Source organism: Larimichthys crocea, chromosome I (assembly GCF_000972845.2).
Source record: "Larimichthys crocea isolate SSNF chromosome I, L_crocea_2.0, whole genome shotgun sequence".
Taxonomy (NCBI): domain Eukaryota; kingdom Metazoa; phylum Chordata; class Actinopteri; family Sciaenidae; genus Larimichthys; species Larimichthys crocea.
The window spans coordinates 11,482,128-11,497,610 of NC_040011.1; the positions used below are offsets into that span (position 1 = coordinate 11,482,128).

Genomic DNA, 15,483 nt, shown 5'->3' on the forward strand with positions numbered 1-15,483 from the left:
AGACAGTCCACAGAGGAAGTTCAAAGAAACAAAGATGAGAACAAACAACTTAAAAACCGAGAGGAATCTTTGGCCGTGAGGGATTTTCAGATTAAGTCAGAAAAAAACGGTCAGACTTTGCGTGAGCCAGGAGGATTGTATAATTATGTCCAGGGAAGCTGTAATCCCCAACACACACACACACACACACACACACACACACACTGTGTTTGTTGACATTAGGTGGTGCTTCATGCGCTCTAAAAATTGAACAAGTGAACCGTGATTCCTGCGCAGTTCAGCTGTCACAATAATGATCACACAGCACAGCTGAGCTTAGGTGGGCATGCTGCTCACACACACACACACACACACACACACACCTCCATCTGAATGTGTGTGATTGATAGCAGACACACACACACACAGCTCTTTTCACATGCCACAGAGGACGGCTGGACCGTGTCAGGCGAGGCAAGAACAGAGACGAGGACGGAGAGAGGAGAGGAAAGATTTGAGATGTTGAAGTCATAAAGTAATATTAGTGCAGTGTGTCACATTTAGGGGGCGCTATTTAAGAGAATGTGGTAGAAATAACAAGAATCAGTGTGTTTTATATCTGCAGACACACTGGTCCTTTAATAAAACTTATTTCTGGTATATTTAAGACTTTTACGATGCCATTTAATATAACGAAGACACATGTGTGGACGATGGTTAGTACTGCACAGCTCCTAATATAAACCTAGACACAGAGACACATTATTGCTGTATCAGAGAGGGAATGTGGTCGAGTCCCCCTCACCAGCAGTTTGGGCTCAGTCTTGTATTGCTGCTGCATCCTCCACTGTTTCTTTGAACGTTGCTCTGTGAAGCGTGAGCTCAGCAACGGCACCGAATCTGCAGTTCAGCAGGCCGCCGCTGGTCAGTTTGTCTGTCAGAAGCTCTCAGCCTCACACAGGACCCGGGCGAACGGAGAACCCGGCCCAGCAGACTGAGGCTCGGGTCGTTTGAGCTCAGCCTGTCCTGAAGCCGTCTACCTTTCAGTGCGGATGGAGTCATCCACCTCCCTCCCATCACACATCACGCCAGGCTTTTTTCTCCCTCTGTTTTTGACTTTTACGACTGTGTAAATTTAAAAATAAAAGAAGAATTGAATGAGCAAAATAAGACAAAAGCTTGTTTCAGCTCGTCTCTGAGTTATAAAGGACACCGGGAAATAAAGTGTTTACAGACACCGGGTCCAAACGCGCGTCTGCTTCATTTACTTCATTTAGTGGTTCACTCTCCCAGAATGCTTTTCAATCAGCTTTCAGAGGGAGGGTGTGTTTGGTTTTAGTTTCCAGGAAGGAAAGGCGGCCTTTAAAATCGATTCATAGAAATCATTGGAATGCATTTGCCTCATTTTCTTTTCTGCGTCTGATTTTGATCCGAACAACTCCAAAATAACACAAACAGAAAAAAGAAAAAGAAAAGTACAGTTTGAGAGCAGAGGGCGGCCTGCAGCCCGGCTGTAAGCACCTCCAAAGCAAATCTCTGCTTGTATAGAAAGGTTTCATTTCAAGGTAAATGATAGTTGGGGGGTAAAAGAAGTTTTCTGCGTGCAAAATCTTTAAAAATCCATTTTAGCATTTCACAGGATGGAAGAATGCCCCGGCTTCAAAACGCCTTTAAAGAGGCCTGTCATCTGTAAACTGGGCTGAGGAATCCTCTTCGTGTTCTTCTCTCTCTGCCTGGATGACCATCAAACCAACTGAACCAGTTGACCGTTTCGGCCTCAGTGGCTCTCAGCAGCTCTGCGGGGGGGCGGGCGGGAGGAGATAAATGTTTTCATAAGCGGTGCCAAACGAGCTTGAATCACAATCAGGCCGAGCGGCGATGATAAGCACTGCGCGTGTTTGTGAAAGTGATCTAAAGTCAGAGTTTAATTAGACCTTAAGCGGCTGATTGTGGGTTTTCTCTCTCCGTGACAGAACAGGGATCCCTCCCAGCCCCTGTCAGGCCGTGCGGGGATGCAGAGCTGTAATGACGGGCCGGGGTGAATGCACTTGAATAATGGTGCTTGGCGGGCAGATAGCAATCAGACAATGATCCAAGCAGACTTCATTTAGCCCTTGTTATGTGGACAGTCCTCACCCTGTCCGTCTCGCAGCACACCACGCTCTTTTGTCCATCTGCCTGCAACGCGTCTTAAAATCTGTGATCTAAACTTAACGTGATTAGAACTTCAGGTAAAGTTACACGTGTTTGTGAACGCGGTGGTTTGACATCTGACTCTGTCCAGGTGAAGTGTCAGGAGCTCTTTTTAATGAGTGTTTTAATTGTAAAGCTTTTCTCCTCTCAGTGTTTCCCTTCAAACCTGCAGTAACCCTCAACTGAGCGATCATATATCTGTCTATAACTATATCAGTCAAAACCTGAAGGAATGAAATCATAAAAGTTGAGGACGTGATGAGAAACAGTTTCATTTTCTTCCCATCATTACTTTGCTCGTTAGAGTCGCTTTGTTGAGAATCAAATTAGGATCTTCTGTGACGATTAAGCAAATGATGAAGTCAGGATGCAGCAGCGAAGCCTCCACACGGCTCATCACTGACACTTTCTCACCTCTCTCTCGCAGGTGTCCTACGTAAAAGCCATCGATATCTGGATGGCCGTGTGTCTGCTGTTTGTGTTCTCGGCCCTGCTGGAGTACGCCGCCGTCAACTTCATCGCCCGCCAACACAAGGAGCTGCTGCGCTTCAGACGGAGGCGACGACACATGAAGGTGAATACTCTCGCATCGCGCCTGCGATGGAATCAAACACCTGCATCTTTCCATCACTTCTGTTTACATGTTTCACAGCTAGGCAGCGAGGGAGGGGCTTGGCGTGGATAGTGTTTGGTATTTACAGCAGTGTGCGTCACGGCCCGACCACCATGCAGCAATAGAAGCCCCATTGACTGTACAGCAGTCAACCGGGGACTAAACTCGGCAACGAAGACCAACCGGGGCCAGTTTGACAACAGGGAATCCAGCACAGAGACGGTCTTGTTGCCAGGTTTGGCTCCTGGCATGCTGGGCCTGACAGAACACATGTAAACACCAAAAAATGCCTTTTTAGGTGACATGTAGCATTAGACATGTGATGAAACACCTGGAGTAACCAGACAAACTCTGTTTTCCAATGGTCAAACCCAAACACTTCAATATATTCGAAGAAGCTCCTCGTGCTTTTAACAGAATAAAACATTTCAGCTTGCCGGGTCGTCGTTCCGGTTCTGGTGATGTTCGGCTCTGTAAACACAAATGCAGCTCGGATTAAAACCCGCTCTCCTCCACCCTCAGGAAAACATTCCCCCTGTTTGATATTAGCTTCGTGCGGCGCTCATCACCAGGCAGGAACACGGGGCATCAATGTTTGATGGGAGGAGCATTGAGCATGATTAAAGGCTGAGACGAAGCCTCATAATGAATTCACAATGTAGAAGAGGAGGAAAAACAAAGAACTTTCTGCCCTGCGCTACAAAACTTTTGTTTGTGGAAATGCATCATTTACAGGAAACAGCAGCGAGAGTGTTAGAGTCTTTTTCACGGGGGTGTGTGTGTGTGTGTGTGTGTCTGAGCAGGACTGAAACCTGTTTTTTCTTACGCCCCCGTAACATGATCAGTGTGCTGCGAGTCTTTAATGTATTTTTGAACAACCTGTCAGACAAGCAACATTTTCAAAAGGCACTTGAGCTTTTAAAGAAAAGCGTCATATCTGAGTGTTCAGGAGCTCTCGATCAGAGCACATGATGAAGGTTCAGAGTTCGTTCTCGACCTCGGAAACAGAAAAGCTGTTAAATGGATTGTGATGAGATTTGTTTTGTTGGTTTCATGTCTAAGTGACAAATGGGGACGACAGTTTTTGAAACTGGTCTAGTACGGGTAATCCTTCTACTAAAAGTGTGTTTTCAGATTGTTCTAAAATGTCTGACAACATTATGGAAAGTGTTTCTTTTTGGTTTTGTTGCATCGCTATATTCAAAGCCACCAAAGGACACAGTCTTAACATACATATGCCAGAAAATTGATGTTTTTCTCAATGGAGTCTGATATTACTGGATGTCTGATGGATTGTGAATGTGTTGGTGTCTGCTATATTAAAATCCTTTAACTCGTTAATTTGATCACTCAGCAGCGTTCAAACATCGACAAACTGTGTCCGTCTTTATTTTGGCATCTCTTTGAGGTCCAAAAGAAAAATATCCACCTCAAAACCAACTTGTGTTTTTTTATTAACTGTCCTCCAGCATAAGAAAAGTGCTTTTGAAGAAACGAAGAGAGAGTAGAGACCTGAAACTACGTCACTCTGTTTAGTTTCTGTGGATGTATTTACTAAAAATGACAAAGCATGACGTCTTTATTTCTCCGGAGGATTTAGAGATATATCAGGATTTTATTCCCCGTCTATACTTCCTTTAGTTGGCTTTGTCTTTGAAGCATTTAATCAATCAATTCATTCTGTCTGCTTGGATTTGTCCGTCCCAGGCTGCCGTATTGAATAAGGAGTAAAGCTGTCAGGCCTGCGGGGAATATTGAAGCGCTGGTGGATTGTGTGTTTGTGTGTTTGTGTGTGGGTGGAGGGCAAGAAAACACAAACACCCACAAGAAATGCTACAATGAGCCTGCAGTGTGTGTGTGTGTGTGTGTGTGTGTGTGTGTGTGTGTGTCAGAGCAGGGTGAGATTGTGTCTCTGCAGCCGGTGAACATGCATGAGTGCATTCGCGGGCGCTGTCGTGCATTTGGGCGTTGCAGGGCATGTGTTCGTGTCTGCCGCCGCGGACCGAGCTGCTTGATTGAGTCTGACACGTTTTTTTGTGTGTGTGAACACGTAACGTGTGTTTCTGTATTTATGAGGACATCGTGTCCTCTCAAGGATAGTGAGGTGACAGGTGCTGCGAGGTGAGGACGCCGTGCCAGAAGGCCCGGTCCAGGATTAGACTGGTTCAGTTTGGATGGAGTGATGGATGGAGCCGAGAGCAGGTTTAGGTTGGAGTTTGGGCTGCAGGTCATCTTTTATTTTGTCTTTTCCAAACTCAAAGATGTTTTATTCATAATGGGAAAAACAGGAAATCTGAATATTTGAGACCCAGCAAAGCAAAACTTTATATTTAATACTGATGTGTTAGTGCCAGGCCAAAGAGGTGGAAAAAAATGAGATGCAGAAGATTTTTTATGTGTTTTGCATTTTGAGAATAAAGTTGTAATGTCGAAAAATAAAGTTGAACCTTCAGTATTAGTCGCAGATATAAATCAGAGGATTATTTATTGTGGAAGTCAAAATATCAAGAATAAATCCAACTCGTCTAGTCCATAAAATCAATTTAGGAGACACAACTTTAATCATAAAATGCTAATTAAAATCTTCCTTTCATGTCTGGCCCTCATACACGTTTGAACGGCAACTTTTAAGCCAACATCAACGACGTGTGAAGATCATGTTGTGTGATCAAAAGCTCCAGAGCAACTACTAAATAGACCTCGATTGACCAAAGATTTGAAAAAAGTCATGAAAGTTTTCTTTCATAACTTTCATGATGATTTATCATTTGACCACTCGTCCCCGGGTTGAGAACCACATTTCATACAAACATCGTCGTTACCTGGACGATCCAAATGAAAACAAAATTTAGAAGAACCAATCACAACCTGCTGCTGCATCAGGCGCGGTAAATAAAAGCAGAAAAGAGGAATCACGGAGTGGAGGTGGAGAGAATCTATCTAAAAATAAAAAAAGTATAAACCTTAAATCCTTTTGTTGTAATCCCCCAATCCCCTGAGCTGCAGAGGCAGGTGAACAGGCAGATTAAGGTCCAGCTGCAGCCGCACTTTCAGGTGAATCAGACGCTAACCTCGACCACCTTCCTCGCTCGCTCGCTCAGCCTGAACATCAGGAGGAGAGAGAGAGTGGGAGGACCGCAGGCTCCGGATTGACCCACATCTGGCACGCCGAACCTTTTACATAGTTTTTTTTTCCTCTTATTTCTGCTCATATGATGAAAGCAGGAGGTGAATTTAGTCAACCTGTTACGTAATGTGATGAAGTTGACTCACTGCTGACGGCATTTTTGTTACTGAGGAATCCTTATCAATGTTTTTATAGCTAACACAGAAATAAGTGAATTCCTGCTCAGATTTTCTTACATAACATGATTTGTTTTTGACAGGGAGGTTGTTTTTTTTGTCGTGTTGTGTAACTGAAGGTGAATTTAGGGCTAAAGCCCGAGCTGTGTTTTATGTTTGATTTCTTCATTACATGTGTTTTCTGTCTCGAGGTGAAGTCAGGCGACTCCGCAGTCACGCTGCATGATTTATTTATCAGGGATTTTTCTATCCAAAACATGAAGCAGAAAGGAAATGTATGTGAACGCACACTTAGCCGGTTACTTCTGCCTTTTTCACACCGGAGCCACACATGTTAAAAAATGAATGTGGCTGCTGTCAGGCGGTTTGATGTAAGCGTCACTCAGATGACAGAGATGTTGCTGAAACACCTAATGAAGCATGAGGATTTAATGACAACAGTTTAAACTCGACCTCGGGAGAATATGATCCAGAGTGTCAAATATATGATGATTAAAAAATACAGCAGTCGATATGGAAAGTTTTTAATCACAGGACGGTTTGCTTTGGTGTCGGGCATTTTAAGGTTGGATGCTTAAAACTTTGATTATAGTTAGGCAAGACTTAAAGGAACAAATACTAAACTGTGTCTTTAAATGCACAGAAATGGATTTAATTAAAATGTATTGTTAATCAATGTAAAAACATCTAGTGGTGGCATCTAGTGGTGAAGTTGTGGATTGCAACCAACTGAAAACGTTGTGAATGTTATATTCCATTTCTGCTCTTAAATGTCACACTCTGATTCATTATTACCTGTGTGTACGCTTCGTTAGTGGATTCACATGTTGAGTTGGAGATGATTTGACTTTACAGACTGTTGTAGTTTAATCTACAATAATCCAGAACATTTCATAATCTCATCACATGTTTTCTCATCACTTCCCTCTGAAATGGAGGAACTAGTAACTAAGTACCTGGAAGCTTGCTTAAATGTAGTTACTTGTCTCATCGCGACACGTTCTTTCTTTTTTCCGGTGGAGATCTCGGCAGGACTTTTAGAAAACACAGAGAGGAATTGGAGGTGTTTGCATCTGAAGCAGGATTTTGCTGCATAAATGTCGGGAAGATTTTAAAAAAGTGTAAAGCAGTTTTAAAAACGAGCTCCCCAGGTCCTTTTTTCTACTTTATTTCAAGCACAATAAAATATAGAAGAATAAAATTCATTATTAAAACGATGAGCACCCTCAATGAGATCATCACCATTAATCTCACACCGCTGTGAAATAAATCCGGCAGATGGTGAAACCCCGCTGACACGCAGCGAGAAAGAGGAGAGAGGCAGTCCTCGGGGCGTCACACGTTCTTAATTAACCTCTCTGGCCGGTCCTTCTAATGTGATCCACAGCCCGCCATTACGGCTCTGAGGGGGCTATCCGTCAGGTTTCAGCTGGCTGCAGAGGAAACTGTCACCGCTGGCCTTTAGCACATGTAAACTACCCTACAGAGGCAGCCGGCTCACCTCCTTCCTCTTTCTGGAAACAGAGGAAAAGGTAGTGGAGGCATGTCTGGCACTACATTATTCCTCCCTTCTATCTGCCTGCTGGCGTTTTTAAAATCCATGTCACTACAGGACACGATAACCTCCACGCTAGCAACCTACCCTACCCTAACCCTGGGCTTGTCACTAACAGCATGAATGCTTCTCTTATGCAGGCGTTTAAATGTCAGGACACCGTCGCTGCATCCTGCTCTAAGACAATCGTGATTGGTTTAAAGAAATGCAAACAAGCCAAAAAGTTTTATTTTTTCCCCCCCCGTATAGCAAGAATGATGATGGATGCAGCCAACCTTTCTCCGCTGCTGACACAGTGCTGTGGAGATCTGGTTATGTGAGACTGTATATAGTGTCAACGCAAGAAGTAGTGTACCAGAATGAAAGTAAGAGGAGTGTGGAGGTTGTAGCGATGCGTGTTACACACTGATGTGTCATGTCAATTAGTAAAAATCTTGTGTTCCTAATCACGGAAGATACAAGCAACGTTCAATGAAAGGCAGAGTAGATGGAGGAGCAGTTGTACCTGACACACGGCTGCAGGTGCAACACTAAACATGCAGGTGACAGATTCTGACTTCTTTAGTTGTTTGGCATGGAAGCAAAATCTGAAAATTGAGCGTATGCGCACGATGGTTTTGCCCACAGTGCCTCGTTAGGATGGAAGGATGTATTGGATTAGAGCAAGACGACCCTGGAGGCATTTGTTTCCTCTGATTGTGGCTGCAGCAGTGATGAATGGCTACGAGCCGCAGCTGAGTACAGTTAGAAGTCTCTGTGATCTGAGTGAAGAATGTCCTCGAGGGTTTTACGGCTTTTTATGCAACGATTACGATGTTTGTGCGCCGCTTTAAGAGCATCCAAGCGGCGAGGGCACATATATGAGACTTATAGGAAGGCAGGAGAATCGCCCCTGAGATTTTCCTGGAAGCTTTTCAAGGATTTCAACATAGTCGCAAAGCGTCTGATCGATCCGAGCGCTCGGATGAAATCTGCTGATATGTAATTCAGAGTCACTGCAGCACTGACATGAACACAGTGCTGCACTCGGGCCTCCTCTCTCTGTGCTGGAGTCGAGGTTGAGTCGTTGCAGTGCAGGTATAGCTGCAGCAGCAGTTGTGTTAGTCCCAGTTGTGCTGATTTCTGTGGTTTCTACCCTGATGCTTTATTGATTCGTTAGTGACACTGATAGTCCGGAGAGAATGAGACAGAGGAGGGGAAGGAGCGGGAGCAATCGGACTGAGGCTACCTGCTTCAGAAGGCTGTCTAATTAGAAAGACGGAGCGAGCGAGCAGGGAGGCAGATGGATGCTGCAGCCCCGCGAGAGGGAGCAGAGGCAGAGCAGAGTGACACCCCCCCCTGCTGGGGGAGCCAAACAACTGCAGAGGGGCTCGGATCAATAGCGCCACTCATCCTTGAAGGATAGGCCCGCCTGGCAGCAGCTCGCTTGTTTAACACAGACGAGCTCTCCAGACTGAAAAAAGAGAGAGAGGCTCTTTTAGAAATCAAAGTCGAACGTTGCCGCCTCTCGTCTCCAGCGCTGCTTCTTGAGTCCAGGAGCTCAGGATGCAAAGGAGTAAAAAAGGGTTTCATTAGAATAAATCATCTGTGAGGAACGATGTGTTGTGGAGTGTGATGGCTCCTGTCTCCCTAAAGCCCGGCTTCTCTTTCACCTCAACAACACGAGGAATGAAGGAAGCTGGACCGCCGGGCCTTCAGTCGCCTCCTCCCCCCCGCAGCCGGTTCTGTTTTTGGCACGCTCGGCCTTCTGGGAGGATGGATGTACAGTTGTAGAAGTGTCCTGAGGGGCAGACGCCGTCCCGCTGTTTAACAACAGCAGTGCCTTATTAGGGGAAGCGACTTCCTGATTGATCGGCTATAATCAGCTCATTAGCTGTGATTAGGCGTCTTTCGGCAGGGGGGTTGGCTCTACATGCTGCTTGATCTCGCAGGCTGTGCGGCAGCTCGGAGAACAAAGGCAGATAAGAGAGCGCGGGGATTAGGAGGCCTGGAGAAGCGATCGGTGAACTCAACCTTCAGATCGACAGGTCGGCTGTGAAGTGTCGTGCTAAACACACGCGATGGTTCCTGATTAGAAAGACGGAGGAAGCCCTCCATGTTTCCATCACTCACCTTCCAGATATTTATGTTAATATCCATATTTATGGATGTGTTGGCTGAGGAAATGCTTCGACCTCTTCCTCTTATTAAGCTCTTAAAAGCTACCGGATTAGTTATTAAAACATGAATTCGCATCAGGCTGTTCGTGTTTGTACAAGACGAGGGTCGACCCTTCACACTCAAGGACTCGCTCGTGTTTACGCTGCGTTCTACTCGATCCTGGAGGTGCAGCGTCGCGTTACGATGCATGCAGGAGAAAACTAAACCATCTCGAGCTTTACTGTACGTTTAAAGGTTTTATTATGTAGATGTCACATCAGAGCACCAGCATCTAAGACCCAAACAAACAAGTAGATAGATAGATATGCATTTTAATTAAACCTGTGCAAAGAAGTTAAATATGTGCAGAGTAATTTGACAAAACTAAAAGTAATAATAAAATAACATATTTATATATATAGAAAAATAAAAAACAGACTTATTTTTAATAGTTAGATGTAAAAATGTTCCCAGATTGAGCTGCAATGGTGTCCGACAGAGATCAACTTTTTGTTACAGAGTAAGATCTGTAGCTGATACATCGATCTCGCTCCCACCAGACTCCATCGACAAAAACAGTTTGAAAACAGGTTTCCACCGGTTTGGTCACTGATGTTTGAGTCGCTGTCTTCACATAGTAAACAGGTTTAAATGTCACATATAACCTTGAAGGACAGAAAACAAATCCAGTGAATTTATTCTAACAAACACTGTATATCCAAATAAATAATAAATAATGGGATTTGTTGACGATCAGAATATCACCAGGCTTATCCTTTTAAATGTGAATGTGACACTATTTCACAAACTCTCAATCAAAGCAATGCTTTGGGGTGTTTCCGTGGAGGCTAAATTTAACCGTACACTGGGCTGAAGTGAACCCTGAGTGACATTTAAGTGTCAGGTTTTAAGGCATGAAGCTAAAGGTGTCGAGGATTCCCCGGAAATGTTATTCAGATCAAATGCTGCAAGTGAAAGAGAAGAGAGAGAGAGCGAGAGAGAGAGAGAGAGGAAGAGTGCAGCAGATCATGTGGATAATCATTCCAGGTCAGCGGCTTGATGAGCAAGAGACATTAACACAGCATGCTTTAATGCCACCAGGGGCTCCAGAGGAAACAAATGGAGAGAGAAGCATTGGATGGAGAACCAAAAACATAAAGACAGCAACATCTCTGCGACTCTACCTCTCTGATATATGTGAAGATGCTAGAAATAAGTTGTTGATGGAGTCGTCGGGTGTGTGTGTTGGTCCTCGAAACCGTCTGATCGTTTCAAACGACGTCACGAGCACAAGCTGAGAAGTGTCGTCCATCTTTATGGTGCAGTCAACACAAATGTTTTTGTGGACCACCTTCTTCATAACCTCCGGTTACAGCTGATCTGCTTCTGTCACGCGACAGCAGAGCAGCCTCCTCCGTCCTCTTCGCTGCACGACTCCTCGGCACACGTGATTTTCTTCAGCTGCCGCACAGATGAAATAAACTCAGATGAAACCGGTCACGAGTGCTCACTCTGGATGAATCGTGTGTGAAGTATCGTCCAACAAAAATCTTTATAGATACAGCCGTACAGCAGAAAAAGAACTCGCATCCGCTCAGACATTCCTCTCACTCACCGCTGACATATTGATACTGAAAGATCCTAAAAAGCCTCGAATGGCCTAATCGAGGCGAGAGGCAGAGGGCAGAACCGGAGGGGGGGGAAGCGTGGAGGGCTGTTTGAGATGAATCCAACAGAAAATGGATCAGCAGAGGAAAATTTCTAATATATTTCCTTCCCCACAGCTCGGCTGGAATTGCTTCTGGGGGGGAAAATCATAAAGCGGAACGCGAGCCGAGGAATTCCTGCTACCGGCCTCCGTCAGGAGGAGACCGATGCTGGCGTTAGTTGAGGCTGACACCTTTCCTGAATTGTGTTTTATGTAAATGCGGGTCGCTCAAAACAAGTAAGCAGGGGTAATATTTGCAGAGGAGATGACGGAGGACAGCGGACCTGACGCAGTTTGCTTCCTGCTTCCTGCTAATCTGCTCGATTAATCACAGAGATAGAAACGCTTCAGTCAGAGGGAAGCGTGATGGATGAGCGAGCTAAGAGGTCCTCTTCCTCTCTTCCTCTTCCTCTCTTCTCGGCCTTCCATCTCTTTCCCTCCCTCCGTCGCTCTGATGATTTTTCTCGCTCCACATTTTTTCACACACTTCTCTCCCATCATGTTTTTTTTTAGTTGCTTTCCTTCTGGATTTCCAGCTTTGTCTTTCTCTTCTATTTGACCTCCTGTCTTCTCTCACTTCTCTTTCTTCCAGTTTCTTCTCACCTGTTTTAAAGTTTCCACATTTACCTGCCTCAAAGACAATCCGCTCGGTTATTTCGCCAACGTTTGGCGTGACAAAAGAGACGGGACGATTTTGAACCGGCTTGAATCCATGTTGGAAGTGTAGATGAACCATGTCTCAGTGACAGGGTCCAAACCTCTGCAGCTCTGGCCAAAGAAATACTGTAAAATCTTCCATTTATTAATATATCTTCCATGTTTACCTTGTGATGGGAAACATGTTCTGTCTACAGAACTCACTAACTTTCAACTCTTCAGGTCTGAATAGAACTGAGATGCTTTCTGCTTCCTCAGGTAGCATCACAGGTTGATGCATGGCCTCTGTGTGGCGTCTGTATCTTTATGAACACGTACCTGAAGTTTAGTGCACCACCTGCTGGAAGACATGAACAATGAAGTTATTCTGTGGTCGTGTTGTCGTCATCAGTTAGTGAGTTAGTGTGTTTTAAACCTGAACGCTTTCTAAAGGCCAGCGGGTCAGATTGAGTCTGAGCGACTTCTCGTTGATTTATCTGTAAACGCTTTCCTCACGAGTTCATGGTCTTCTTCCAAACAGCGAGATGTTGATGACGATGTCAGGTGAAGTCCTTCACAGTGAGTCGGTTCAGCTCATCAGACTCAGATCAAACTGTCAAACTGAGCCGTGTTGATCAAATATGTGGCCTGATGCAAAGGGCAAACTGTTTTCTCCTTTGTCTCTCCACCATCCATCCATCCATCCACCATCCACCATCCATCCACCCATCCATCCATCCATCCATCCATCCATCCACCACCCATCCATCCATCCATCCATCCTACAAACTCAGTCCTTGCCGCGTTAATGGAGATGGAAATTTCTAATTAGGCCTGAGTGTAATGAATCACGTGGCCGATCCAAGGACGTACATTTGTTTTTTTTATTCTTTGCCCTGAGCGGCGTCTGTCCGGCTGCAGGGCTTCCTCCTTCCTCCTCCTCCTCCTCTCTTTCCTTTCCTCATCACGTCTCCTCCTCCTCCTCCTCCTCCTCCTCCCTCCATTGTGCTCCTCATTGCGCCTCCTCCTCACGTCCCTCCGCCCTCCACATTAATCACATGGCAGGCAGAATAAAGCAGAGCATCTGTAATAGTTTAGCAGCGTCACTGAAGGACGGGCAGAGGTCGGCTAGCATCGCGGCTAATGTGTGGGCACCCCGTGTGTGTGTGTGTGTGTGTGTGTGTGTGTGTGTGTGTGTGTACATGTATTAACAGTAATAGATGGGTTGGTGTGGATGCAAGGACAGAACGGGGACATGGGGCTAAAAATGGATCGCTACCTGGTGGTCTGACACACAGGCTGACATACATGCACACACACACACACACATGAATGCTACATACACCAGTTTAATCTTCTTTTCTGTCCCTTTATTGATTAATTTGGTGTATTGATTATTTATTCTGCCCCTCTGCTGTGAGCCGAAGCTGCTCTGACAGCACAGAGTCTTGATTTGTTGTTGCTGCAGAGGTTTTGCGTCAGTCGTTAAGTTCTCCTGCTGCCAACACTTCCTCCGGCTCCGCGCTGCGTTCATCGCTCTGAAAATCCTTTTTTTTTCTTACCCACAATGCACTGCAAAGATTCCCCCTGCTGATACGGTTTCCCCACAGCGGCCCGGAGGGAAAACACACGTCGCGTTCGTGTGTGTGTGTGTGTGTGTGTGTGTGTGTGTGTGTGAATCTTTCATCAAAAACGTGAATCCAAACAAAAGATGACGCCGAATCATCGGAGGGCTTTTTGTCTGATCATTTCTAATTTCATGGGTGTAACTTTGAAGGGCACTTTGTTATTTTCCTTCACACACACACACACACACACACACACACACACACACACACTCAGTGTCTTTCAGCCCATCGCGGTGTTTGTGTTGGAGTCTCTGCACCAGATAAGGAAGTCATTGTGCCTCCCGTAATGAAAAGGCAGGGTGACGGTGCAGATAGGATTTTCAATATTTCACCACGTGCTCGTCGTAACCTTGGGTACGTGTCACTCTCTCACTCTCCTCGACATGTGGGAGTGAGATAAACACTCTCTGTGTTTGGGCTTCAGCTCGTATTGATGACTTTCACAGAGCGGAGGTATCGGCCGTGTGATCAATGCTCGGCTCATAATTTCTGAATCTGTCGTTCAGGTTCTCTGTGAGTCTCCTCATGTCTGCAGGAAGTGTAAATGTTTGAACGCTTGCTGCAGGTTTAACGATGAGGAACATCAGCCTCAGCTCCGGGGAAACGACGGATAACTCCGCTCAAAGCTCGTTTGTTACTCGTGGATAAATCCGATGAACTGCTGCAGATCCATAAACCAACCAATCAATCAATCAATCAATCAGCTGCAACTGACCATTGGAAAGCTGAGTTTGACCAGCAGCACTGTAGACATTATGATGTCGACACAGGAAAGCTGCACTTTAGTTTTTCTTTTACGTTGTCCAGTATTCAAATGTGGTTTAACGGGAATGAAAAGACAAACATGTTTTATGTTTTTCAGATCGTAGTCCTCGCAGGTCCAGTTCACTCTCCATCCTCTCAGTATTATTTACAGAGACCACGAGGAAAACATTTGAACAGGCAGAAACCTCGAGCAGAATTCATTTTAGAAATAAATTTGGATTTATTTGTATTAAACAACAACTCGGCTCCATCAAACTGCTTCCCTGCAGCTCCTCACATGTCTGATCTACAGCTGCTGTATCATGTATTCAACAGAAACAGAACATTTAAGGACACTTTGATTTAATGAGTTGACCCATCCGACCCAGTGATTCCTGAGCATGTTGGTACAACAAAGGTGCAACTTGTGGAAGACAACTGAACCAGCTGGAAACACAGACTGTATAGAACATATTGCCATGTTGCACTGGTGACTTCATTTGGAGCCAAAGTCACAAGCTGTCAATCATGACGTGAAACCCTTTTTACAGCATTAAATCAGTCATTAAACCAAACCCATCAGAAAAATAAACTCCAGCATGAGCCGGGCTCTGCTCGAGGTTTCTGCCGCTGCTTCTCCTCACCACTGTCGCCTAGTGTTCATGGTGGGATGGTTGAGTACGGTGTAGACCTGCTCTGTATTATTTTTGGTTTAGTCCATGTTCCATCTGCTAACATGAGATGTTTCGGCGTCCAGCTTCATATTAAAGATTTATTGGATTTAAGCTCTTATTCTTCTAAGTGCTGTTTAATTCATAGGAAGTGAAGCTGAAGCGAATTTAACCTGAAACTAAACATGTAATGAAACGAGTTCTTTTCTCACGTTTCATCTTCACGTCATGTCATCATGTCTTTGTAATTAACTGAACTGAAATGACCTCACACACACACACACACACACACACACCTCCAACACCTTCACACT

At 45.0% G+C, this 15,483-nt stretch overlaps 1 protein-coding gene across 6 annotated transcripts in view; it reads left to right on the forward strand.

Moving 5' to 3' along the window:
• The window catches only part of glra1 (glycine receptor, alpha 1), a 97,408-nt gene that overhangs the window by 79,206 nt on the left and 2,719 nt on the right, over positions 1-15,483 (forward strand). For all 6 annotated transcript variants that reach the window (XM_019260948.2, XM_019260949.2, XM_027285358.1 and 3 more), the window contains one exon: positions 2,600-2,746. In XM_019260948.2, the coding sequence (XP_019116493.1) occupies positions 2,600-2,746 (147 nt within the window). The remainder of the gene's footprint in view (positions 1-2,599; positions 2,747-15,483) is intronic.